At 48.0% G+C, this 27887-nt stretch overlaps 1 protein-coding gene and 1 long non-coding RNA gene across 20 annotated transcripts in view; both read right to left on the bottom strand.

Moving 5' to 3' along the window:
• The window catches only part of LOC118379694 (phosphofurin acidic cluster sorting protein 2-like), a 137485-nt gene that overhangs the window by 3635 nt on the left and 105963 nt on the right, over nt 1-27887 (bottom strand). For 16 of the 18 annotated variants that reach the window (XM_052496184.1, XM_052496182.1, XM_052496189.1 and 13 more), the window contains 17 exons: nt 23720-23882; nt 21001-21074; nt 20043-20123; nt 16907-16966; nt 15904-16055; nt 13576-13639; nt 12962-13033; nt 11926-12059; nt 11215-11347; nt 10782-10886; nt 10424-10530; nt 9970-10124; nt 9571-9681; nt 9150-9258; nt 2854-2896; nt 2718-2760; nt 2259-2394 (listed from right to left, as the gene is read on the bottom strand). In XM_052496184.1, the coding sequence (XP_052352144.1) occupies nt 2259-2394; nt 2718-2760; nt 2854-2896; nt 9150-9258; nt 9571-9681; nt 9970-10124; nt 10424-10530; nt 10782-10886; nt 11215-11347; nt 11926-12059; nt 12962-13033; nt 13576-13639; nt 15904-16055; nt 16907-16966; nt 20043-20123; nt 21001-21074; nt 23720-23882 (1742 nt within the window). The remainder of the gene's footprint in view (nt 1-2258; nt 2395-2717; nt 2761-2853; nt 2897-9149; nt 9259-9570; nt 9682-9969; nt 10125-10423; nt 10531-10781; nt 10887-11214; nt 11348-11925; nt 12060-12961; nt 13034-13575; nt 13640-15903; nt 16056-16906; nt 16967-20042; nt 20124-21000; nt 21075-23719; nt 23883-27887) is intronic. The other 2 variants (XM_052496183.1, XM_052496185.1) reach the window with 2 other exon arrangements.
• Nucleotides 4967-7115, bottom strand: LOC127915763 (uncharacterized). 2 transcript variants are annotated; one of them, XR_008092012.1, is made up of 3 exons: nt 7010-7115; nt 5250-5283; nt 4967-5147 (listed from the first exon to the last, which is right to left on the bottom strand). It is a non-coding gene; the product is annotated as an uncharacterized LOC127915763 (long non-coding RNA). The 2 variants fall into 2 exon arrangements; XR_008092011.1 differs by lacking the exon at nt 5250-5283 and adding an exon at nt 5182-5215.

Raw genomic sequence — 27887 nt, 5'->3', positions numbered from 1 at the left:
AACCAGGTGTTGTGTCTGTGTGTAAGCTGTACCTGTACACCTGAACCAGGTGTTGTGTCTGTGTGTTAGCTGTACCTGTACACCTGAACCAGGTGTTGTGTCTGTGTGTTAGCTGTACCTGTACACCTTAACCAGGTGTTGTGTCTGTGTGTTAGCTGTACCTGTACACCTGAACCAGGTGTTGTGTCTGTGTGTTAGCTGTACCTGTACACCTGAACCAGGTGTTGTGTCTGTGTGTTAGCTGTACCTGTACACCTGAACCAGGTGTTGTGTCCGTGTGTTAGCTGTACCTGTATGAGCTGAACCAGGTGTTGTGTCTGTGTGTTAGCTGTACCTGTACAGCTGAACCAGGTGTTGTGTCTGTGTGTTAGCTGTACCTGTACACCTGAACCAGGTGTTGTGTCTGTGTGTTAGCTGTACCTGTACACCTGAACCAGGTGTTGTGTCTGTGTGTTAGCTGTACCTGTACACCTGAACCAGGTGTTGTGTCTGTGTGTTAGCTGTACCTGTACACCTGAACCAGGTGTTGTGTCCAGGTGTTAGCTGTACCTGTACACCTGAACCAGGTGTTGTGTCTGTGTGTTAGCTGTACCTGTACACCTGAACCAGGTGTTGTGTCCGTGTGTTAGCTGTACCTGTACACCTGAACCAGGTGTTGTGTCTGTGTGTTAGCTGTACCTGTACACCTGAACCAGGTGTTGTGTCTGTGTGTTACCAGGTGTTGTGTCTGTGTGTTAGCTGTACCTGTACACCTGAACCAGGTGTTGTGTCTGTGTGTTAGCTGTACCTGTACACCTGAACCAGGTGTTGTGTCTGTGTGTTAGCTGTACCTGTACACCTGAACCAGGTGTTGTGTCTGTGTGTTAGCTGTACCTGTACACCTGAACCAGGTGTTGTGTCTGTGTGTTAGCTGTACCTGTACACCTGAACCAGGTGTTGTGTCTGTGTGTTAGCTGTACCTGTACACCTGAACCAGGTGTTGTGTCTGTGTGTTAGCTGTACCTGTACACCTGAACCAGGTGTTGTGTCTGTGTGTTAGCTGTACCTGTATGAGCTGAACCAGGTGTTGTGTCCGTGTGTTAGCTGTACCTGTACACCTGAACCAGGTGTTGTGTCTGTGTGTTAGCTGTACCTGTATGAGCTGAACCAGGTGTTGTGTCTGTGTGTTAGCTGTACCTGTATGAGCTGAACCAGGTGTTGTGTCTGTGTGTTAGCTGTACCTGTATCAGCTGAACCAGGTGTTGTGTCTGTGTTAGCTGTACCTGTATGAGCTGAACCAGGTGTTGTGTCTGTGTGTTAGCTGTACCTGTATGAGCTGAACCAGGTGTTGTGTCTGTGTGTTAGCTGTACCTGTATGAGCTGAACCAGGTGTTGTGTCTGTGTGTTAGCTGTACCTGTACACCTGAACCAGGTGTTGTGTCTGTGTGTTAGCTGACACCTGTACACCTGAACCAGGTGTTGTGTCTGTGTGTTAGCTGTACCTGTACCTGAGCTGAACCAGGTGTTGTGTCTGTGTGTTAGCTGTACCTGTACACCTGAACCAGATGTTGTGTCTGTGTGTTAGCTGTACCTGATAGACTGAACCAGGTGTTGTGTCTGTGTGTTAGCTGTACCTGTACACCTGAACCAGATGTTGTGTCTGTGTGTTAGTTGTACCTGTACACCTGAACCAGGTGTTGTGTCTGTGTGTTAGCTGTACCTGTACACCTGAACCAGGTGTTGTGTCTGTGTGTTAGCTGTACCTCATGAGCTGAACCAGGTGTTGTGTCTGTGTGTTAGCTGTACCTGTACACCTGAACCAGATGTTGTGTCTGTGTGTTAGCTGTACCTGTACACCTGAACCAGGTGTTGTGTCTGTGTGTTAGCTGTACCTGTACACCTGAACCAGATGTTGTGTCTGTGTGTTAGCTGTACCTGTACACCTGAACCAGATGTTGTGTCTGTGTGTTAGCTGTACCTGTACACCTGAACCAGGTGTTGTGTCTGTGTGTTAGCTGTACCTGTACACCTGAACCAGGTGTTGTGTCTGTGTGTTAGCTGTACCTGTACACCTGAACCAGGTGTTGTGTCCGTGTGTTAGCTGTACCTGTACACCTGAACCAGGTGTTGTGTCCGTGTGTTAGCTGTACCTGTACACCTGAACCAGGTGTTGTGTCGGTGTGTTAGCTGTACCTGTACACCTGAACCAGGTGTTGTGTCTGTGTGTTAGCTGTACCTGTACACCTGAACCAGGTGTTGTGTCTGTGTGTTAGCTGTACCTGTATGAGCTGAAGCTTGTGTTGACAGAGGGGGAGGAGGGAGGGGTGGGCGTGGCTTCCTTCAGGGCGGGGGACACCTGAGGAGGGGTGAAGGAGAGGAGGGCTGTCGCCATGGGAGCTGCATCGTCCGAGTCACCTGACAAAATACACAGGGATTATCATCATCGGGCTACACAATAGACAGAGGGTACAATTACAACAAGTGATAGACTGACAGATTAGGATTAGGGGTCAGATGCCTGGACACAGAGTAAACCTACACCTAGATTAAATATTCAAGGATTAGGTTTAATTGGAAATCAGCCCTATAATTACTGTGTAACTACAGTATCACATCCAAAAAGTTGTCATTGTTGACATTAAAGCAGTGCGTACAACAGCATGTTGTTGGTACACTGTGCATTGGTTACTTTATTGTATATGAGCGTGAAAAAAAAAACCCCACACCTCACGACTAACCTGATGTTGCCGATGACTGTTCCACCAGTCCAACTTTCACCATCTGGGGAGGGAGGTCAGAGGTCAGGGTGAAAAGTATGGACACAACGATCAGGTTCAAGGATAAGGACGTATCCTTTAGGGAAAAGCCACTTACCCCGATAAAGGGGATGAACTTCTGACAAGAGTCCTCGTCTGGGCTGTAGTACCAGGGGACAGACAGGGGGGACAGGCACAGAGTGAGCATGTGCAGAAGTTCCAACCTATCAGGATGGAAGAGGGGATTGTCTCGTGTCTTATCTACTGAGACCAGAGGCTTTAACAACCCCATGATGGCTAGTGGCCAATCCTCAAGAAAGGGCTTCAGTTGTTGAGACACCCCTACCTGAGGTAGAACACCCCTACCTGAGGTAGAACACCCCGACCTGAGGTAGAACACCCCGACCTGAGGTAGAACACCCCGACCTGAGGTAGAACACCCCTACCTGAGGTAGAACACCCCTACCTGAGGTAGAACACCCCTACCTGAGGTAGAACACCCCTACCTGAGGCTGAACACCCCTACCTGAGGTAGAACACGCCGCTACCTGAGGTAGAACACCCTCGCTACCTGAGGTAGAACACCGCCGCTACCTGAGGTAGAACACCCCCTACCTGAGGTAGAACACCGCTCGCTACCTGAGGTAGAACACCGCCGCTACCTGAGGTAGAACACCGCTCGCTACCTGAGGTAGAACACCGCTCGCTACCTGAGGTAGAACACCCCTACCTGAGGTAGAACACCCCTACCTGAGGTAGAACACCGCTACCTGAGGTAGAACACCGCTACCTGAGGTAGAACACCGCTACCTGAGGTAGAACACCCCTACCTGAGGTAGAACACCCCTACCTGAGGTAGAACACCCCTACCTGAGGTAGAACACCCCTACCTGAGGTAGAACACCCTACCTGAGGTAGAACACCCTACCTGAGGTAGAACACCCCTACCTGAGGTAGAACACCCCTACCTGAGGTAGAACACCGCTACCTGAGGTAGAACACCCCTACCTGAGGTAGAACACCCCTACCTGAGGTAGAACACCCCTACCTGAGGTAGAACACCCCTACCTGAGGTAGAACACCCCTACCTGAGGTAGAACACCCCTACCTGAGGTAGAACACCCCTACCTGAGGTAGAACACCGCTACCTGAGGTAGAACACCCTACCTGAGGTAGAACACCTCTACCTGAGGTAGAACACCCCTACCTGAGGTAGAACACCCCTACCTGAGGTAGAACACCCCTACCTGAGGTAGAACACCCCTACCTGAGGTAGAACACCCCTACCTGAGGTAGAACACCTTGTTATTTTCCACATCTCTTATGTCTCCCATTTGATTAAATGGATCTCTCCTTCTCAAACACCTCCGTCCTCCTCAACCCTCTCCTTCTCAAACACCTCTGTCCTCCTCAACCCTCTCCTTCTCAAACACCTCTGTCCTCCTCAACCCTCTCCTTCTCAATCACCTCTGTCCTCCTCAACCCTCTCCTTCTCAATCACCTCTGTCCTCCTCAACCCTCTCCTTCTCAATCACCTCCGTCCTCCTCAACCCTCTCCTTCTCAATCACCTCCGTCCTCCTCAACCCTCTCCTTCTCAAACACCTCCGTCCTCCTCAACCCTCTCCTTCTCAAACACCTCTGTCCTCCTCAACCCTCTCCTTCTCAAACACCTCCGTCCTCCTCAACGTTCTCCTTCTCAAACACCTCCGTCCTCCTCAACCCTCTCCTTCTCAAACACCTCCGTCCTCCTCAACCCTCTCCTTCTCAAACACCTCCGTCCTCCTCAACCCTCTCCTTCTCAAACACCTCCGTCCTCCTCAACCCTCTCCTTCTCAATCACCTCCGTCCTCCTCAACCCTCTCCTTCTCAAACACCTCCGTCCTCCTCAACCCTCTCCTTCTCAATCACCTCCGTCCTCCTCAACCCTCTCCTTCTCAAACACCTCCGTCCTCCTCAACCCTCTCCTTCTCAAACACCTCCGTCCTCCTCAACCCTCTCCTTCTCAAACACCTCCGTCCTCCTCAACCCTCTCCTTCTCAAACACCTCCGTCCTCCTCAACCCTCTCCTTCTCAAACACCTCCGTCCTCCTCAACCCTCTCCTTCTCAATCACCTCCGTCCTCCTCAACCCTCTCCTTCTCAAACACCTCCGTCCTCCTCTCCTTCTCAAACACCTCCGTCCTCCTCAACCCTCTCCTTCTCAAACACCTCCGTCCTCCTCAACCCTCTCCTTCTCAAACACCTCCGTCCTCCTCAACCCTCTCCTTCTCAATCACCTCCGTCCTCCTCAACGCTCTCCTTCTCAAACACCTCCGTCCTCCTCAACCCTCTCCTTCTCAATCACCTCCGTCCTCCTCAACGCTCTCCTTCTCAATCACCTCCGTCCTCCTCAACGCTCTCCTTCTCAAACACCTCCGTCCTCCTCAACCCTCTCCTTCTCAAACACCTCCGTCCTCCTCAACGCTCTCCTTCTCAATCACCTCCGTCCTCCTCAACGTTCTCCTTCTCAATCACCTCCGTCCTCCTCAACGCTCTCCTTCTCAATCACCTCCGTCCTCCTCAACGTTCTCCTTCTCAATCACCTCCGTCCTCCTCAACCCTCTCCTTCTCAAACACCTCCGTCCTCCTCAACCCTCTCCTTCTCAATCACCTCTGTCCTCCTCAACCCTCTCCTTCTCAAACACCTCCGTCCTCCTCAACCCTCTCCTTCTCAAACACCTCCGTCCTCCTCAACCCTCTCCTTCTCAATCACCTCCGTCCTCCTCAACCCTCTCCTTCTCAAACACCTCCGTCCTCCTCAACCCTCTCCTTCTCAAACACCTCCGTCCTCCTCAACCCTCTCCTTCTCAATCACCTCCGTCCTCCTCAACGCTCTCCTTCTCAAACACCTCCGTCCTCCTCAACCCTCTCCTTCTCAAACACCTCCGTCCTCCTCAACGCTCTCCTTCTCAAACACCTCCGTCCTCCTCAACGCTCTCCTTCTCAAACACCTCCGTCCTCCTCAACCCTCTCCTTCTCAAACACCTCCGTCCTCCTCAACGCTCTCCTTCTCAAACACCTCCGTCCTCCTCAACGCTCTCCTTCTCAAACACCTCCGTCCTCCTCTCCTTCTCAAACACCTCCGTCCTCCTCAACGCTCTCCTTCTCAAACACCTCCGTCCTCCTCTCCTTCTCAAACACCTCTGTCCTCCTCAACCCTCTCCTTCTCAATCACCTCTGTCCTCCTCTCCTTCTCAAACACCTCCGTCCTCCTCAACCCTCTCCTTCTCAATCACCTCCGTCCTCCTCTCCTTCTCAAACACCTCCGTCCTCTTCAACCCTCTCCTTCTCAAACACCTCCGTCCTCCTCAACCCTCTCCTTCTCAATCACCTCTGTCCTCCTCTCCTTCTCAAACACCTCTGTCCTCCTCAACGCTCTCCTTCTCAAACACCTCCGTCCTCCTCAACCCTCTCCTTCTCAATCACCTCTGTCCTCCTCTCCTTCTCAAACACCTCTGTCCTCCTCAACCCTCTCCTTCTCAAACACCTCCGTCCTCCTCAACCCTCTCCTTCTCAATCACCTCCGTCCTCCTCAACGCTCTCCTTCTCAAACACCTCTGTCCTCCTCAACCTTCTCCTTCTCAATCACCTCCGTCCTCCTCAACCCTCTCCTTCTCAATCACCTCCGTCCTCCTCAACCCTCTCCTTCTCAATCACCTCCGTCCTCCTCAACCCTCTCCTTCTCAAACACCTCCGTCCTCCTCAACGCTCTCCTTCTCAAACACCTCTGTCCTCCTCAACGTTCTCCTTCTCAAACACCTCCGTCCTCCTCAACCCTCTCCTTCTCAATCACCTCCGTCCTCCTCAACCCTCTCCTTCTCAAACACCTCCGTCCTCCTCAACCCTCTCCTTCTCAAACACCTCCGTCCTCCTCAACCCTCTCCTTCTCAATCACCTCCGTCCTCCTCAACCCTCTCCTTCTCAATCACCTCCGTCCTCCTCAACCCTCTCCTTCTCAAACACCTCCGTCCTCCTCAACCCTCTCCTTCTCAAACACCTCCGTCCTCCTCAACCCTCTCCTTCTCAAACACCTCCGTCCTCCTCAACGCTCTCCTTCTCAAACACCTCCGTCCTCCTCAACCCTCTCCTTCTCAATCACCTCCGTCCTCCTCAACCCTCTCCTTCTCAATCACCTCCGTCCTCCTCAACCCTCTCCTTCTCAAACACCTCCGTCCTCCTCAACCCTCTCCTTCTCAAACACCTCCGTCCTCCTCAACGTTCTCCTTCTCAAACACCTCCGTCCTCCTCAACCCTCTCCTTCTCAATCACCTCCGTCCTCCTCAACCCTCTCCTTCTCAAACTGAACATAGGCTAAAGACATGTAAGAGGGTATTCTTGGGAATAATCCCCAAACATTTTCAGAAGACGCATTTAACAAGTAAAACTCCCCTTGACTGAAATTGAAAAAGGATGACCCCCTCTACCATTTTCCTTCAGGCAACCATTCTGTACATTTCGAAGTTTCCCAAAAGTCCTAGGTTTTACAGAAACCCTGGATTCAGATTCAGAATGGAATAAGCAGGAAATCCAGGAATGCTCCGAGCAGGATTTCTGGAAAATGTACACATCTTGGGAAAGTTTCCGGAATTTTGCAACAGAAACACGACCGTTTGAAAGAAGGGGAGGAACTTCTAGAGTGGACAGATGGGTGGTTGAGTAGGTCTGTAGAAGAGGTGAATCTATAATGACCTGACAGAAACACCACAGGTTGAAAGGGGAATTGAGGTGGACAATATATGAATGCTGAATGTGAATGCTATTAATTATTATAACACTTATCAGGAATGCTATTAATTATTAAAGCACTTATCAGGAATGCTATTAATTATTATAACACTTATCAGGAATGCTATTAATTATTATAACACTTATCAGGAATGCTACTAAGTATCATAACACTTATCAGGAATGCTATTAATTATTATAACACTTATCAGGAATGCTATTAATTATTAAAGCACTTATCAGGAATGCTATTAATTATTATAACACTTATCAGGAATGCTATTAATTATTATAACACTTATCAGGAATGCTACTAAGTATCATAACACTTATCAGGAATGCTATTAATTATTATAACACTTATCATGAATGCTATTAATTATCATAACACTTATCAGGAATGCTATTAATTATTAAAGCACTTATCAGGAATGCTATTAATTATTATAACACTTATCAGGAATGCTATTAATTATTATAACACTTATCAGGAATGCTATTAATTATTATAACACTTATCAGGAATGCTATTAATTATTAAAGCACTTATCAGGAATGCTATTAATTATTATAACACTTATCAGGAATGCTATTGATTATTAAAGCACTTATCAGGAATGCTATTGATTATTAAAGCACTTATCAGGAATGCTATTAGCTGTTAATTAAGCAGTTAAACACAAAGGGATGCATTTTCATACTGCAAAAATTTGTGCTGAAAAAATAGCTTAAACCCTCATGATAATCTGGCAGCGTGATTTTAACCTGCAGCTTTTCTTCACCAATGTTAAAAGGAGGCAGATATTTAACTACGGTTTTTAGTAAACTGAGCAACACATAAATAACCGCCTCTGTCACGTTCTGACCTTTATTTTCTGTGTTTTGTGTTTAGTTAGTATGGTCAGGGCGTGAAGTCTATGTTTGTTTGTCTAGGTTTTGGGAATTTCTATGTTTTCGGCCTAGTATGGTTCTCAATCAGAGGCAGGTGTCATTAGTTGTCTCTGATTGAGAATCATACTTAGGTGGCCTGGGTTTCACTGTGTGTTTGTGGGTGATTGTTTCCTGTCTCTGTGTATGCACCAGATAGGACTGTAATTTGAGTTTTCACGTTTTCTTGTTTTGTTAGTTTGTTCATGTGTACCTTAAAGCATTAAAGAAGTACCATGGAAAATTACCAAGCGTATTGGTCCTCTGAGTTTCGCCTCTCCTCTTCGGAAGAAGAGGAGGAAACTGTTACAGCCTCTTTCATAATCCACATGGTTGAAGAAATGTTTCAAATTAAATCCCGCTGCCAGATTATAACTGCTTTTGTGCTATATAAATGTTGCCTATAAAGTTGTGAGTTAGCTAAATGGCACCACGGTGTGTGTGTGAGAGAGTGAGAGTGAGAGTGTGTGTGTGTGTGAGAGTGAGTGAGAGTGAGTGTGTGTGTGTCAGAGTGTGTGTGTGTGAGTGAGAGTGTGTGTGAGTGAGTGAGTGAGTGAGTGAGTGAGTGAGTGAGTGAGTGAGTGAGTGAGTGAGTGAGTGAGTGAGTGTGTGTGAGAGAGTGTGTGTGAGTGTGTGTGAGTGTGTGTGAGTGAGTGAGTGAGTGAGTGAGTGAGTGAGTGAGTGAGTGAGTGAGTGAGTGAGTGAGAGTGTGTCCTTTCTTACCTCTTCTGTTTGTATGTGAGCATGGCCTCAGCGATGGGGAGCTGGTAAACTCCGTTGGCCCCGACCATATACTGGGTTACCCTGGAAACCACATCTGGACTCTCCTGCACTGTACACCACATGACAGGAGTGACTGATTGGTTGTTTTAATGTCTTCAAGAGTCAATTCTTTCCACAGCTCACACTCATGTGCACACACACACGCACGCACACACACACACTGTAGTATAGATACATCTTAGATGTGTGTTAGGGTTGTGAAATTCCGTCTGAAAAGGGAAACAAGCAGGAAATCCAGGAATCCTCCAACCTGGGAATTTCCGATAAACTTAAAAGAGAGTTTTTGCAACCCTCGTGTGTGTGTGTGTGTGTGTGTGTGTGTGTGTGTGTGTGTGTGTGTGTGTGTGTAACCCTGTCCTACCTATGACTGGAGCGTCGGGCTTGTGAAAGAGGTCCCTCCACGCAGTGTCCTGGAATAAACTGTTGTATCGATAGTCAATGGTACCCAGGTACTTGGAGACTGGGTGAGATCCTGTCCACAATCAACAGGAAGAGACGTCAAATCACTGATACGACAAGTAAGAACTCTCTAGAAGTAAAACGCATAATAAAAAATAAATCATACTATCTTTAGAAACAAACTTAGAGTTACAAAATCCCCAGACAACATTCACAGGGTTTTTTTCCCCACGAATTACAAGTGCAGAGAAACTCTTAGAAAATGTTGTAACCCTAAAACGAACAAACATTAGGTTATATTCCAACTACAAGGTGTGGTGTGTGAATGACTGCCCCCCTCGCCCCCCTCCCCATCTCTCACCCAGTGGTATGATGAGGAACCTCATGTAGCCCAGCCAATCAGGAGTCTTGTAAGAGAGGTGGTCTACAAACAGCCTGAGGACTGCACCGAGGTAGTGCTGGGCTCCAGCCACAGCTATCTTTATGGGGATGGGCGTCTGGCTGTTACAGTTACAGCTAGATAGGAAGCATCGTGTTGCAGCAAGGAGACAACCATATTAACAACCTGTAACTTATAGCTACAATACTAAATAAATAACATGTACGGGAGAGGATTGGCTCAGTAACTACGACGACAAGAGTGTGTGACGCTGCCAGCAGCGCCAAATGTTGTGTTCCAAGTCTTTCAGGGATTCACAGACACACACTGATAATGTACGAACAAGTGAGTTGTTTTTGGGACAAAAATCATTCTGCTAAGTAGTGTATATTATTATTATTATTATTACAATGAGAATGTGAAAGAGGAGGCTTACAATCTCTGTATGCGTGAGACGATGGTGTTGAAGGCGGCCTGGATGTCTGCTGTAGTACAGGTACACACCACCGGGAGGTGCTGTTTCTGGAGAACGCCTGACAGATACTGAAACACAACGGACGGAAGAGAATAGAAACAGAGAAAACAGAGATTATATAAAAACGAGAGATGCCGAAAGAGAAATGTAATGTGAGAATAAGTGTTTGTTAAAGAGAAAGAAAAGGTTTTTAAAAAATATATTATTAATTTTTTTATTTTTTTTAAACATGTTATATTCCCTCTTTTGGTCGTCATGGAGACGACGAGTGGTCACCCAACGTTTTTCACTTCAGACTATGTAATTTCCTGTCTCTTACCTGGCCCTGCCAATCAGATGTGTTGATGAGGATGATGCTGTCAGGAAGCTGGTGGTCAGACACCAGGATGTGGTTCAGCTGGTCATACACGGTCTTCCTGGGGATCTGGGGACGGGGAATACACTCTTATGGAAGACATCGAAAAGAAATTCATCTCACATCCAAGACACAAACACCAGAAACATCTATATATTATTAAAGTTACAGACTCGGGAATTCTGACTTGATCAGCCAGCGATACAACCCCCCCAGTCTGCTCCTCCTCCTACCTGTAGATGGCAGCGATACAACCCCCCAGTCTGCTCCTCCTCCTACCTGTAGATGGCGGCGATACAACCCCCCAGTCTGCGATTACAACCCCCCAGTCTGCTCCTCCTCCTACCTGTAGATGGCAGCGATACAACCCCACCCCCCAGTCTGCTCCTCCTCCTACCTGTAGATGGCAGTGTGTGTCGAGGGGGCGTTCGTTATCCAGGCTGTTGGCTCTCTCGTTCTGTGGTCTGTTGGGCTGGCGCTCCTTTAGGGATGTACTCCTCCCTCTCCTCCCCGCCAACTTAGGTTCCTGCCTGGGGAAGACGTGAGAACGCACACTACAATGAGGACAGAGCAGGGCCAGCTTGAGGGGAATGCAGGGTAGGGCAGTGCAGGAGGTGGGGAGTGGGAGGGGAGGGGGAGTGGGGGGGGGAGGGGAGGTGGGGGTGGGGGGGGGGGGAGGGGGTGGGGAGGGGGTGGGGAGGGGAGGTGGGGAGGGGGTGGGGAGGGGGGAGGGGAGGGAGGTGGGGAGTGGGGGGGGGGGGGGGGAGGTGGGGAGTGGGAGGGGGAGTGGGGAGGGGAGGGGGCTGGGAAGTGAGAGGTAATTTTTACATGTACGTAGGGGTAAAGGGGTATGCTCCCAACATTTGAATGGGCAGACTGGTTTCCTACAAACTGAACCATGGACAGAACAAGCTGAAGTTGAGAAGACACTCAGCAATTCATCTTTCCCAGATTCCTTGCATCCGGTCTTCTCACTTCCTTTTCGAAACACATTGGAGAAGAAGGTTTTAAAGAAAGGGACCTTTCTCCTCCAATGAGGAGGCGAGGACACAGGATGCGTTGGGGGAGATGGCGTAAAGAAGAACTGAGCGAGTCGGACAGTATTTACCATCTGTTGGGAGGGATGATGAGGGACTCGGTCTTCTTCATCTTGCCAGTAGGGGGCAGCTTCTCCAGGAAGGTGTCCATGTTGTCCATCTCCAGCTCTGTAGTTGGGGTCACTGCCTCTGGTTGCTCTTCCTGCTGGGACGGAGCAAAGACAGGGACAATGTATTGTATTGGGGATGTGATGTCTGTTTGTACACTGTATACTTGGAGCATGTTGATATTTCTAAACTGACTGGGTCTTTAATTGCCCCTGAGGGGGTGATATTTCTAACCTGACTGGGTCTTTAATTGCCCCTGAGGGGGTGATATTTCTAACCTGACTGGGTCTTTAATTGCCCCTGAGGGGGTGATATTTCTAACCTGACTGGGTCTTTAATTGCCCCTGAGGGGGTGATATTTCTAACCTGACTGGGTCTTTAATTGCCCCTGAGGGGGTGATATTTCTAAACTGACTGGGTCTTTAATTGCCCCTGAGGGGGTGATATTTCTAACCTGACTGGGTCTTTAATTGCCCCTGAGGGGGTGATATTTCTAACCTGACTGGGTCTTTAATTGCCCCTGAGGGGGTGCTATTTCTAACCTGACTGGGTCTTTAATTGCCCCTGAGGGGGTGATATTTCTAAACTGACTGGGTCTTTAATTTCCCCTGAGGGGGTGATATTTCTAAACTGACTGATATTTCTAAACTGACTGGGTCTTTAATTGCCCCTTTAATTTGCCCCTGGGATTGCCCCTGAGGGGGGGTGATATTTCTAACCTGACTGGGTCTTTAATTGCCCCTGAGGGGGTGATATTTCTAAACTGACTGGGTCTTTAATTGCCCCTGAGGGGGTGATATTTCTAACCTGACTGGGTCTTTAATTGCCCCTGAGGGGGTGATATTTCTAAACTGACTGGGTCTTTAATTGCCCCTGAGGGGGTGATATTTCTAAACTGACTGGGTCTTTAATTGCCCCCGAGGGACTAAATAAAGTTGTATTGAAATGAATTGAAATGAAAACAGAGACCAGCGTTTTCTAGGATAACATAATACCTACATATGAGCCCTTCTCTGAGACACTGTCCACCTGGAACGTGGCTTCGCTGCTCTCAGTCTGGTCTGGTTCCACCTGGAGGGAGAACAGAGGGACAACAATGGAGGAGAATAGTCACCACTTATTACTGATGGGGTTTACTGACCGGGCTGGGTGGTTCTGTGTTACGGACCGGGGCTGGGTGGTTCTGTCTGTTACTGACGGGGCTGGGCGGTTCTGTCTGTTACGGACCGGGCTGGGTGGTTCTGTCTGTTACTGACTGGGCTGGGCGGTTCTGTGTTACTGACCGGGCTGTGTGGTTCTGTGTTACTGACCGGGCTGTGTGGTTCTGTGTTACTGACCGGGCTGGGCGGTTCTGTCTGTTACTGACTGGGCTGGGCGGTTCTGTCCGTTACTGACCGGGCTGGGCGGTTCTGTCCGTTACTGACCGGGCTGGGTGGTTCTGTGTTATTGACCGGGCTGGGTGGTTCTGTGTTATTGACCGGGCTGGGTGGTTCTGTGTTACTAACCGGGCTGGGTGGTTCTGTGTTATTGACCGGGCTGGGTGGTTCTGTGTTACGGACCGGGCTGGGTGGTTCTGTGTTACTAACCGGGCTGGGTGGTTCTGTGTTACTAACCGGGCTGGTGTGGATGCCGATCTCTGTCTGAGAACTGGAGAGAGAAAGGCCCTCGAAATATGGCCTGCAATAACAAAAATTGTGTCTTTAATAACACAAGTGAAAACATCATGAATGTATAAAACAAATGTATAAATGATGTAAAAGTAACAGTTGGAGCTGATTAAAAAAAGCACCATACAAATCTGAGTGATAGCAACTGATAGTACACAGGCATATACACTACATGACCAAAAGTATGTGGACACCTGCTCGTCGAACATCTCTTTCCAAAATCATGGGCATTAATATGGAGTTGGTCCCCCCCTTCGCTGCTATAACAGCCTCCACTCTTCTGGGAAGGCTTTCCACTAGATGTTGGAACATTGCTGCTATAACAGCCTCCACTCTTCTGGGAAGGCTTTCCACTAGATGTTGGAACATTGCTGCTATAACAGCCTCCACTCTTCTGGGAAGGCTTTCCACTAGATGTAGGAACATTGCTGCTATAACAGCCTCCACTCTTCTGGGAAGGCTTTCCACTAGATGTTGGAACATTGCTGCTATAACAGCCTCCACTCTTCTGGGAAGGCTTTCCACTAGATGTTGGAACATTGCTGCTATAACAGCCTCCACTCTCCTGGGAAGGCTTTCCACTAGATGATGCAACATTGCTGCTATAACAGCCTCCACTCTCCTGGGAAGGCTTTCCACTAGATGATGCAACATTGCTGCTATAACAGCCTCCACTCTTCTGGGAAGGCTTTCCACTAGATGTTGGAACATTGCTGCAATAACAGCCTCCACTCTTCTGGGAAGGCTTTCCACTAGATGTTGGAACATTGCTGCTATAACAGCCTCCACTCTTCTGGGAAGGCTTTCCACTAGATGTTGGAACATTGCTGCTATAACAGCCTCCACTCTTCTGGGAAGGCTTTCCACTAGATGTTGGAACATTGCTGCTATAACAGCCTCCACTCTTCTGGGAAGGCTTTCCACTAGATGTTGGAACATTGCTGCTATAACAGCCTCCACTCTTCTGGGAAGGCTTTCCTCTAGATGTTGGAACATTGCTGCTATAACAGCCTCCACTCTTCTGGGAAGGCTTTCCACTAGATGTTGGAACATTGCTGCTATAACAGCCTCCACTCTTCTGGGAAGGCTTTCCACTAGATGTTGGAACATTGCTGCTATAACAGCCGCTCCACTCTTCTGGGAAGACTTTCCACTAGATGTTGGTACATCTCCGCGGGGACTTACTTCCCATACAGCCACACGGTATTAGTGAGGTCGGGCACTGATGTTGGACCAATTAGGCCTGGCTCATGGTTCCTGTTCTAATTCATCCTAAAGGTGTTCGATGGAGTTGAGGTCAGGGCTCTGTGCAGGCCAGTCAAGTTCTTCCACACCGATCTCGACAAACCATTTCTGTACAGACCTCGCTTTGTGCACGGGGGCATTGCCATGCTGAAACAGGAAAAGGCCTTCCCCAAACTGTTGCCACAAAGTTGGAAGCACAGAATCTTCTAGAATGTCATTGTATGCTGTAGTGTTAAGATTTCCCTTCACTGGAACTAAGGGGCCTGAACCATGAAAAACAGCCCCAGACCATTATTCCTCCTCCACCAAACTTTACAGTTGGCACTGTGCATTCAGGCAGGTAGTGTTCTCCTGGCATCCACCAAACCCAGATTCATCAGTCAGACTGCCAGATGGTGAAGTGTGATTCATCAACCCAGAGAACGTGTTTCCACTGCTCCAGAGTCCAATGGTGGCGAGCTTTACACCACTCCAGCCCAATGCTTGGCATTGCACATGGTGATCTTAGGCTTGTGTGCGGCTGCTCTGCCCATGGAAATCCATTACATGAAGCTCCTGATGAACAGTTATCGTGTTGACGTTGCTTCCAGAGGCAGTTTTGTACTTGGTAGTAAGTGTTGCAACCGTGGACAGATTTTTACGCGCTTTAGGATTTCGGCGGTCTCGTTCTGTGAGCTTGTGTGGCCTACCACTTCCCGGCTGAGCCGATGTTGCTCCTAGACATTTCCACTTCACAATAACAGCACTTATAGTTGACCGGGGCAGTTCTAGCAGGGCAGAAATTTTGACAAACTGACTTGTAGGAAAGGTGGCATCCTATGACGGTGCCACATTTGAAAGTCACTGAGCTCTTCAGTAAGGCCATTCTACTGCCAATATTTGTCTATGGAGATTGCATGGCGATGTGTTCGATTTTATACACTTCTCAGCAACAAATGTGGCTGAAATAGCCGAATCCACTAATTTTAAGTGGTGTCCACATACTTTTGTATATAGTGTAAGTACAAACTGAAAACGAGTCCGACTCACTTGAGCTTGGGTTTTGGGGTGCTGAGGACACTGTCGTCATCGTCTAGTTCTGGTCCACTGTCACTGGGGTTCTCAAACTCCAGACTCTCGAGGTCCAGATCCTCCTCTACCTCTGGAGGGGGTTCTGCCGGGTCCTGCTCCGAGTCCAACACCTGGAACATTGAGAGACACACGCAGAGAGAGAGAGACAGGTGGGAGGGACAGCGAGAGATACAGGTGGGAGGGAGAGCGAGAGAGACAGAGAGAGAGACACAGAGAGAGAGAGAGAGAGAGAGAGACAGGTGGGGAGGGAGGGAGAGACAGGTGGGGAGGGGAGAGAGAGAGAGAGAGAGATAGGTGGGGGGAGAGAGAGAGAGAGAGAGAGATAGGTGGGGGGAGGGAGAGAGAGAGAGAGAGACAGGTGGGGAGGGAGGGAGAGAGAGAGAGAGACAGATGGGGAGGGAGGGAGAGAGAGAGAGAGACAGATGGGGAGGGAGAGAGAGAGAGAGAGAGACAGATGGGAGGGAGAGAGAGCGAGAGAGAGAGAGATGGGAGGGAGAGAGAGCGAGAGAGAGAGAGACAGGTGGGGGAGGGAGAGAGAGCGAGAGAGAGAGAGACAGGTGGGGAGGGAGAGAGAGAGAGAGAGAGAGAGACAGGTGGGGAGGGAGAGAGAGAGAGAGAGAGAGACAGATGGGGAGGGGGAGAGAGAGGAGAGAGAGAGAGACAGGTGGGGAGGGAGAGAGAGAGAGAGACAGGTGGGGAGGGAGAGAGAGAGAGACAGGTGGGGAGGGAGAGAGAGAGAGAGAGACAGGTGGGGAGGAAGAGAGAGAGAGAGACAGGTGGGGAGGGAGGGAGAGAGAGAGACAGGTGGGGTGGGAGGGAGAGAGAGAGAGAGTGAGAGGGTGAGAGAGGGCATACAAGAGAACAGATGTTTAACAGTTGCATGAACCCACAGAGAAAAGGACATTTAAAAAAAGGACCTGAGAAGTGTTGAGTAATATGGACAGATTTAACGTTTAGTTACCTCGTCTGAGACTCTAAACCTCTTCAGCAGAGCCACAACTCTCTGTTTAAAGTTCTGCTGCTAAAATGCAACAGGACACAGAAACAACTACAAGTCAACAACCTGTCAGTCACCAGGGGTGTGTTCACTAGGAACCACAGTACTGAACCACACTATGAATCCACACATTGAAGGAATGAAACTGTGGAACGCCGTTTGGGTCTTTGTGTGTCAAAAAAAAGCTTGTTTGACCAATCAGGACCTGAATATGACTCGTCACATCATAATTTAACGCGGTTATTATTATTTTTTCACGTAGTTATTACACATGGGATGTTGCGTGGATGTTTGAGTCTGACATTGGGGAAAAAATATCTTGGGTATTGAGTAGACTGATACCCCATTTCATTGATCCCCAATCCTTAGGTAAAACTGTACAGTGTAATATGAATGTCAATACACACAATAGGCTGACTGGGGATATGATTTCACACAGTCACAGTCCCGCGATAAGAGCTACAACGCTAATATTTGCGTAAACTCTTCACCAGTCGTGTTCTGTGGGTGTCACCGAGTAGACTGATTTCATGCTTCACATTCCAACCTTGTTTCACATTATCTAGTCTAAATATGGCACGATTCCACCAACTGTAACCTTCTGCATCACTTTCAAAGAGGTACTTTTATTTTGAAGGCAACCCGCAAATTCCTCTATTGTGCGTAATCCTTATTGTGGCTAGCTTTACAACACATAACCCGGTCCGGTCGCGACTCACTAGCCAGATGAAGTTAGCTGGTTGCTTATAACGTTAGCTTTGAGTAACAGGGTTAATTAAGGATCGGACTCATATTTTCAAATTTCGCCTAAAATGCCATACCCAAATCTAACTGCCCGTAGCTCAGGCCCTGAAGCAAGGTTATGTTATTCTTGGTACCATTTGAAAGGAAACACTTTGAAGTTTGTGGAAATGTGAAATTAATGTAGGAGAATATAACACATTAGAAAACATGCATTTTTTTGGTTTCATCATCTTTGAGAAAGGCCAATATATGACTTAGGAATCTAGGTGCAATTTAGATTTTGGCCACTAGATGACAGCAGTGTATGTGCAAAGTGTTACACTGATCCAATGAACCATTGCATTTCTGTTCAAAATGTTGTATCAAGACTGCCCAAATGTGCCTAAATTGGTTTATTAATACATTTTCAAGTTCATAACTGTGCACCTTCCTCAAACAATAGCATGCTATTATTTCACTGTAATGGTGACTGTAAATTGGACAGTGTAGTTAGATGAACAAGAATTTAAGCTTTATGCCAATATCAGATATGTCTATGTCCTGGGAAATGTTCTTATTACTTACAACCTCATGCTAATCGCATTAGCCTTCGTTAGCTCAACCATCCCGTATAGGTTTACCTCTTACCTCCACCCGACACGCAGGCGTCCCATCTAGACATCTGGAAATGCAAATGCGCTACGCTAAATGCTAATAGTATTAGTTAAAACTCAAACGTTCATTAAAATACACATGCAGGGTACTGAATTAAAGCTACACTCGTTGTGAATCCAGCCAACAAGTCAGATTTTTAAAATGCTTTTCGGCGAAAGCATGAGAACCTATTATCTGATAGCATGTAACACCCCAAAAGACCCGCAGGGGACGTAAACAAAATAATTAGCATAGTCGGCGCTACACAAAATGCAGAAATAAAATATAAAACATTCATTACCTTTGACCATCTTCTTTGTTGGCACTCCTAGATGTCCCATAAACGTCACTATTGGGTCTTTTTTTCGATTAAATCGGTCCATATATAGCCTAGATATCGATCTATGAAGACTGTGTGATCAAGGAAAAAAATAGCGTTTTGTAACGTAACGTCATTTTTTTAAATTAAAAAAGTCGACGATAAACTTTCACAAAACACTTCGAAATACTTTTGTAATGCAACTTTAGGTATTAGTAAACGTTAATAATCGATCAAATTGATCACGAGGCGATGTATATTCTATAGCTGTACGTCTGGAAATAATGTCCGGGTAAATCTCAACCAAAATATCCGGTCGGAGACCGGAAGAAAGGCGCTACCTTGTGCCCGTTTGACCAAGAAACAAATCGTAGGCAAATGACAAGACTGTTGACATCGTGTGGAAGCTGTAGGTATTGCAACCTCGTCTCCAGGTATTGTGGTTTCTATTCAACAATATGTTCAAGTGGCGCATTGATATATTTTCCAGTTTTCAGTGATCAGATTTTCCTGCGCTTTTCGATGAAACGCACGTTCTGTTATAGTCACAGCCGTGATTTAACCAGTTTTAGAAACGTCTGAGTGTTTTCTATCCACACATACTAATCATATGCATATACTATATTCCTGGCATGAGTAGCAGGGCGCTGAAATGTTGCGCGATTTTTAACAGAATGTTCGAAAAAGTAGGGGGTAGGATCAACAGGTTAAGTAGCTGGCTAGCTATTTATTTTCATGAACTGAAGATCAATTTCAATAGGCGAACAACAAGTGGTTACCTAGCTAATACTTACTCACAAGGATTCCTTAATCACTGTTAATAATAATGAAAAATGACTGCAGTTTCTACCGGCCATTGTTTTCAGGGTGGTTGTATTGGTGCTAGCTAGGAACAAAGCTAAAGCTAGCTAGCCCAGAAGTTGAGGTTGAACAAATGATGCTTTATTACCAACGCGGTGTTGTTAACACATCGTTCGTGGCCCGGTGACGTGCATCTTTTTTTGACACGCAAAGACCCACATTAAAAACAGGGACGGGACCCTACCTGAATTTGTCCAATAGATATACAGTACAAAACAAAACAAAAAAACAATGCTAAATGTTTTGTTACAGTGTACACTAATGAATACACCCCAGTAGACGAAGCCCTAGAGCTCGACTATAGGCAACAAGCAACGTAAAGGAAAAGGAAGAAGTGCTGTCATTTCACCAGCATCTTAAGACAGAAAAGCAACAACAACAACAACAACAACAACAACAACAACAGCAGCAACAGCAACAACACTGCTGAGACATTGTGAATTATACTTTCACAGTAAAAACCTATATCAACTTTAGCTTGCGCTGGGCATAGCATGATGACCACACACACACACGAGGGTTTCCTTCCTGCCCATCTCTTACCCTGGTGATTGAAGCAGTTCTTACGATGGACCTTCTCTGCTTCTTAGGCTTCCTCACCTCATACTCATCATCCTCCAGGTCCTGAAGAAACACTCAGACAGACAGAGACACAGGCAGGTTATCAACCAAATACAGTAGAAACACTCACACAGACAGAGACACAGGCAGGTTATCAACCAAATACAGTAGAAACACTCACAGACAGACAGAGACACAGGCAGGTTATCAACCAAATGTAGTATAAATACACACTCCAGGTATGAATGTCTTCAGTGAGGAGGACAGTGTAGGGGACAGAGGAGTCCTTTCTGAATGTCTTCATAGAGGAGGACAGTGTAAGGGGACAGAGGAGTCCTTTCTAAATGTCTTAATAGAGGAGGACAGTGTAGGGGACAGAGGAGTCCTTTCTAAATGTCTTCATAGAGGAGGACAGTGTAGGGGACAGAGGAGTCCTTTCTGAATGTCTTCAGTGGGGAGGACAGTGTAGGGGACAGAGGAGTCCTTTCTGAATGTCTTCATAGAGGAGGACAGTGTAAGGGGACAGAGGAGTCCTTTCTAAATGTCTTCATAGAGGACTGAGTAGAGGACAGTGTAGGGGACAGAGGAGTCCTTTCTAAATGTCTTCATAGAGGACTGAGTAGAGGACAGTGTAGGGGACAGAGGAGTCCTTTCTAAATGTCTTCATAGAGGACTGAGTAGAGGACAGTGTAGGGGACAGAGGAGTCCTTTCTAAATGTCTTCATAGAGGACTGAGTAGAGGACAGTGTAGGGGACAGAGGAGTCCTTTCTAAATGTCTTCATAGAGGACTGAGTAGAGGACAGTGTAAGGGGACAGAGGAGTCCTTTCTAAATGTCTTCATAGAGGACTGAGTAGAGGACAGTGTAAGGGGACAGAGGAGTCCTTTCTAAATGTCTTCATAGAGGACTGAGTAGAGGACAGTATTATATTTGTACTGACCTGACCCTGAACAGCGTCGTCACTGGCCTCCTGCTCTGAAGAGAAACTCTCATACTCCTCCTCCGAGTAGTTATCTGGAGCACACAACACACACACACACACACACACACACACACACACACACACACACACACGCACACATTAACCTACTGCTGCTGAACTGAAGAATATCACATCACAGGCTGCCAGGGCTGTCAAATTATTCATCAGCTTTCAGATTTCACAAGCAGTAGTGTGGTACATGAGGTTCAGTAGTGTGGTACATGAGGTTCAGTAGTGTGGTCCATGAGGTTCAGTAGTGTGGTACACAAGGTTCAGTAGTGTGGTCCATGAGGTTCAGTAGTGTGGTCCATGAGGTTCAGTAGTGTGGTACACGAGGTTCAGTAGTGTGGTACACGAGGTTCAGTAGTGTGGTACACGAGGTTCAGTAGTGTGGTACATGAGGTTCAGTAGTGTGGTACATGAGGTTCAGTAGTGTGGTACATGAGGTTCAGTAGTGTGGTCCATACGGTTCAGTAGTGTGGTACATGAGGTTCAGTAGTGTGGTACATGAGGTTCAGTAGTGTGGTACATGAGGTTCAGTAGTGTGGTACACGAGGTTCAGTAGTGTGGTACATGAGGTTCAGTAGTGTGGTACATGAGGTTCAGTAGTGTGGTCCATGCGGTTCAGTAGTGTGGTACATGAGGTTCAGTAGTGTGGTACATGAGGTTCAGTAGTGTGGTCCATGAGGTTCAGTAGTGTGGTACACGAGGTTCAGTAGTGTGGTACATACAATGGAGTAATGTGGTACATACGATTCAGTAGTGTGGTCCATGAGGTTCAGTAGTGTGGTACATGAGGTTCAGTAGTGTGGTACATGAGGTTCAGTAGTGTGGTACATACGGGTTCAGTAGTGTGGCACATAAGGTTCAGTAGTGTGGTACATGAGGTTCAGTAGTGTGGTACATACGATTCAGTAGTGTGGCACATGAGGTTCAGTAGTATGGTCCATATGGTTCAGTAGTGTGGTACATATGGTTCAGTAGTGTGGTTCATGAGGTTCAGTAGTGTGGTCCATGAGGTTCAGTAGTGTGGTACATGAGGTTCAGTAGTGTGGTACATGCAGTTCAGTAGTGTGGTACATGCAGTTCAGTAGTGTGGTACATATGGTTCAGTAGTGTGGTACATGAGGTCCAGTAGTGTGGTACATATGGTTCAGTAGTGTGTTAGATATGGTTCAGTAGGCTCAGTAGTGTGGTACATGAGGTCCAGTAGTGTGGTACATATGGCTCAGTAGTGTGGTACATATGGTTCAGTAGTGTGGTTCATGAGGTTCAGTACTGACTGAGGTACAGTACCAGTCAAAGGTTTGGTAACATCTACTCATTCAAGGGTTTTTCTTTATTTTGACTGTTTTCTTCTTTGTAGAATAACTAGAACTATGAAATAACACATATGGAATCATGTAGTAACCAAAAAGGTGTTAAATATCTACATTTATTTTATATTTGAGATTCTTCAAAATAGCCACCCTTTGCCTTGATGACAGCTTTGCACACTCCTGGCATTCTCTCAACCAGCTTCATGAGGTAGTCACCTGGAATGGTGACACCTCAACAGGTGTGCCTAGTTAAATTAATTTTCGGCATTTCTTTCCGTCTTAATGCGTTTCAGGCAATCAGTTGTGTTGTGACAAGGTAGAAGATTTGGTAAAAGACCAAGTCCATATTACGCCGAGAACAGCTCAAAATAAGCAAAGAGAAACGACATTCTATCATTACTTTAAGACATGAAGGTCAGTTAATCTGGAAAATTTCAAGAACTTTGAACGTTTCGTTCTGGAGACCTACTTCCTTTACAGCCATTTCTCTAAGCTAACTTGGGCTGAGCAGTACTGAGTTAACCTGTACCTGAGTTAACCCATACTAAAGCAGAGCCTCGCTGTGTCACAGCGTACCTGAGTTAACCCGTACTAAAGCAGAGCCTCGCTGTGTCACAGCGTACCTGAGTTAACCCGTACTAAAGCAGAGCCTCGCTGTGTCACAGCGTACCTGAGTTAACCCATACTAAAGCAGAGCCTCGCTGTGTCACAGCGTACCTGAGTTAACCCGTACTAAAGCAGAGCCTCGCTGTGTCACAGCGTACCTGAGTTAACCCGTACTAAAGCAGAGCCTTGCTGTGTCACAGCGTACCTGAGTTAACCCGTACTAAAGCAGAGCCTCGCTGTGTCACAGCGTACCTGAGTTAACCCATACTAAAGCAGAGCCTCGCTGTGTCACAGCGTACCTGAGTTAACCCGTACTAAAGCAGAGCCTTGCTGTGTCACAGCGTACCTGAGTTAACCCGTACTAAAGCAGAGCCTCGCTGTGTCACAGCGTACCTGAGTTAACCCATACTAAAGCAGAGCCTCGCTGTGTCACAGCGTACCTGAGTTAACCCGTACTAAAGCAGAGCCTCGCTGTGTCACAGCGTACCTGAGTTAAACCCGTACCTGAGTAGAAACCTACCTGAATATTTGATCATTGTTCCCCCCTGCAGAGCAGCCTCTTCGTGGTCTATGAGCTCACTGACTTCAACTTAGCCTCCGTTCTCCTCTACATGCCTGGCTGGCTGAAGGACGGCTGATTATGATGGGATTATGCTGTTAACCCAGACTGGTGTCCTAACAACTTAGGAGTCTGAAAGCCATGCCTCAGAGCTAACCCACGTCGAACCGAGCCATCCTGTGCTGAAACATACCTGAGCATTTGATCTTGGTTCCCTCCTGCAGAGCGGCCTCCTCGTAGTCTATGGGCTGACTGGACAGTGAGAAGATCCAGATATCTGCTACTTTACCCAGCATCTCCTTCTGGTTACTGCACAGAGACAGAACCTGGCCCCCCTCCGTAGGGTGCTGCATCACCTGGTGGGGGCAGAGAGATGGAGGAGGGAGAGAGATGACAGAAGAAGAGAGAGACAGGGAGGGGGGATGAGGGAAGGAGATGGAGGGAAGGAAGGAAGAGGAGAGAAGAGAGAGAAGGTGGTAGGGGTGGGAAGGAGAAGGGGTGAGAGAGGGAGGTGCGGGGGAGAGAAGGAGAGAGGGAGGTGGGGGGAGGGAGAGAGGGAGGTGGGGGGAGGGAGGGAAAGAGAGAGGGAGATGTGGGGAGGGAAAGAGAAGAAGAGAGAGGGAGGTGCAAGGGAGGAAAGGAGAGAGGGAAGTGTGGGGGAGGGAAGGAGAAGGAAAGAGGGAGGGAGGGAGGTGTGGGGGAGGGAAGGAGGGAGAAGGAGAGAGAGGGAGGTGTGGGGGAGGGAAGGAGGGAGAAGGAGGTGTGGGGGAGGGAAGGAGAAGGAGAGAGAGGGAGGTGTGGGGGGAGGGAAGGAGAAGGTGTGGGGGAAGGAAGGAGAGAGAGGAAGGTGGGGGGAGGGAAGGAGAAGGAGAGAGGGAGGTGCGGGGGAAGGAAGGAGAAGGAAGGAGAGAGGGATGTGGGGGAGGAAAGGAGAAGGAGAGAGAGGGGGAGGTGTGGGGGAAGGAAGGAGAGAGAGGAAGGTGGGGGGAGGGAAGGAGAAGGAGAGAGGGGGAGGTGTGGTGGAAGGAAGGAGAGAGAGGAAGGTGGGGGAGGGAAGGAGAAGGAGAGAGGGAGGTGCAGGGGAAGGAAGGAGAAGGAAGGAGAGAGGGATGTGGGGGAGGGAAGGTGAGAGGGAGGTGGGAGAAGAAGGAGAGAGAGGAAGGTGGGGGGAGGGAAGGAGAAGGAGAGAGAGGGGGAGGTGTGGGGGAAGGAAGGAGAGAGAGGAAGGTGGGGGGAGGGAAGGAGAAGGAGAGAGGGAGGTGCAGGGGAAGGAAGGAGAGGGAAGGAGAGAAGGATGTGGGGGAGGAAAGGAGAAGGACAGAGAGGGAGGTGGGGAAGGGAAGGTGAGAGGGAGGTGGGAGAAGAAGGAGAGAGAGAGGGAGCGCTAGATGAATACATTGCTGAAAGAACCACCATTTTAATGAAAGTATCTTTCCAGTTATCAGATCATCTGTCTCTCTCTGCTGTTGCAATCTTCAAAGTCCCAAAAGTAACTATTCTATTTCTGTTAAATTCCAACAAACATGTTCCTGAGAATAATCTCTCTCTCTCCCTCCCTCTGTTATCAGATCATCTGTCTCTCTCTGCTGTTGCAATCCTCAAAGTCCCAAAAGTAACTATTCTATTTCTGTTCAATTCTAACAAACATGTTCCTGAGAATAATATCATTCACTCATTCACTCTCTATCTATATATCTCTCTCACTCACTCTCTATCTATCTCTCACTCACTCTCTATCTATCTATCACTCACTCTCTATCTATCTATCACTCACTCTCTATCTATCTATCTCTCACTCACTCTCTATCTATCTATCACTCACTCTCTATCTATCTATCACTCACTCTCTATCTATCTCTACCCCTCTGTCTGTCCGTCTATCCATCTCTCTCTATGTACAGACAGGGCCCGGAGAGGGAGTCTTCCTCCTCTCAGCTCTATGTGTGCCTGTTATTAAAACAGACAGAGTCTCTCAGGCCCCTGGGACCTGGGTCAAAACAGAGACTGTCTGTAACGTAACAGCTCAACTGTAGTCTCTCAGGCCCCTGGGACCTGGGTCAAAACAGAGACTGTCTGTAACGTAACAGCTCAACTGTAGTCTCTCAGGCCCCTGGGACAAAACAGAGACTGTCTGTAACGTAACAGCTCAACTGTAGTCTCGCAGGCCCCTGGGACCTGGGTCAAAACAGAGACTGTCTGTAACGTAACAGCTCAACTGTAGTCTCTCAGGCCCCTGGGACCTGGGTCAAAACAGAGACTGTCTGTAACGTAACAGCTCAACTGTAGTCTCTCAGGCCCCTGGGACAAAACAGAGACTGTCTGTAACGTAACAGCTCAACTGTAGTCTCGCAGGCCCCTGGGACCTGGGTCAAAACAGAGACTGTCTGTAACGTAACAGCTCAACTGTAGTCTCTCAGGCCCCTGGGACCTGGGTCAAAACAGAGACTGTCTGTAACGTAACAGCTCAACTGTAGTCTCTCAGGCCCCTGGGACAAAACAGAGACTGTCTGTAACGTAACAGCTCAACTGTAGTCTCGCAGGCCCCTGGGACCTGGGTCAAAACAGAGACTGTCTGTAACGTAACAGCTCAACCGTAGTCTCTCAGGCCCCTGGGACCTGGGTCAAAACAGAGACTGTCTGTAACGTAACAGCTCAACTGTAGTCTCTCAGGCCCCTGGGACCTGGGTCAAAACAGAGACTGTCTGTAACGTAACAGCTCAACTGTAGTCTCTCGGCCCCTGGGACCTGGGTCAAAACAGAGACTGTCTGTAACGTAACAGCTCAACTGTAGTCTCTCAGGCCCCTGGGACCTGGGTCAAAACAGAGACTGTCTGTAACGTAACAGCTCAACTGTAGTCTCTCAGGCCCCTGGGACCTGGGTCAAAACAGAGACTGTCTGTAAAGTAACAGCTCAACTGTAGTCTCTCGGCCCCTGGGACCTGGGTCAAAACAGAGACTGTCTGTAACGTAACAGCTCAACTGTAGTCTCTCAGGCCCCTGGGACCTGGGTCAAAACAGAGACTGTCTGTAACGTAACAGCTCAACTGTAGTCTCTCAGGCCCCTGGGACCTGGGTCAAAACAGAGACTGTCTGTAACGTAACAGCTCAACTGTAGTCTCTCGGCCCCTGGGACCTGGGTCAAAACAGAGACTGTCTGTAACGTAACAGCTCAACTGTAGTCTCTCAGGCCCCTGGGACCTGGGTCAAAACAGAGACTGTCTGTAACGTAACAGCTCAACTGTAGTCTCTCAGGCCCCTGGGACAAAACAGAGACTGTCTGTAACGTAACAGCTCAACTGTAGTCTCGCAGGCCCCTGGGACCTGGGTCAAAACAGAGACTGTCTGTAACGTAACAGCTCAACCGTAGTCTCTCAGGCCCCTGGGACCTGGGTCAAAACAGAGACTGTCTGTAACGTAACAGCTCAACTGTAGTCTCTCAGGCCCCTGGGACCTGGGTCAAAACAGAGACTGTCTGTAACGTAACAGCTCAACTGTAGTCTCTCGGCCCCTGGGACCTGGGTCAAAACAGAGACTGTCTGTAACGTAACAGCTCAACTGTAGTCTCTCAGGCCCCTGGGACCTGGGTCAAAACAGAGACTGTCTGTAACGTAACAGCTCAACTGTAGTCTCTCGGCCCCTGGGACCTGGGTCAAAACAGAGACTGTCTGTAACGTAACAGCTCAACTGTAGTCTCTCGGGCCCCTGGGACCTGGGTCAAAACAGAGACGGTCTATAACGTAACAGGGTTTGGGTTTAAGACAGAGCCACACATTGCCTTCATGCAGCTGTGTGGATTTCTGCTGTTCAGACAGACGGTTAAGCTGAGCGTTTGGAGTTATCCTACAGAGGGACAGGATGGGGTCGTCAGAGTCCGCGGTCTCCGTTCCTGAGGAGAGGCGGGAGAAAGGCTTCTGAGGATAATGAAGTGTCCCCCATGTTGAAATCGGGGGTGGGAACTGTGGATATGTCTTAGTCCGTTAGTGCGTTAGTCACACGTGATATCTCAGACGGCGGTGGCCCTATTTGAACGAAACTTGGGTGAACGATGCCTCTTGCCATAAGAGATCCGCCATTTACAAAATGACACCGATTGGCCAGATGGTGGCGCTATAACAAGAGATTGAAAAAAAAAAAAAAAAAAGCTAACTTTGTAATGTCGCGCTCCTCATCCCGTTTGTCATGAAATCAGGTACGTTTAGGTCCCTCTGCCTGAAGGACCCCGCGAGAGCCGCCATTTTGACGTTAAACACATTAAAAACGTTACTCTTCTGGTGTGGAATGACCGATCTGCACTAAACTTGATATGTGGACATCGATGGACAAAGGTCTCTCAACGCAATATTTTCCAGACTAGTTTCTAA

This window comes from Oncorhynchus keta, chromosome 35 (genome assembly GCF_023373465.1).
Source record: "Oncorhynchus keta strain PuntledgeMale-10-30-2019 chromosome 35, Oket_V2, whole genome shotgun sequence".
Lineage (NCBI taxonomy): Eukaryota > Metazoa > Chordata > Actinopteri > Salmoniformes > Salmonidae > Oncorhynchus > Oncorhynchus keta.
This window is presented reverse-complemented; position numbering and strand designations above follow the sequence as displayed.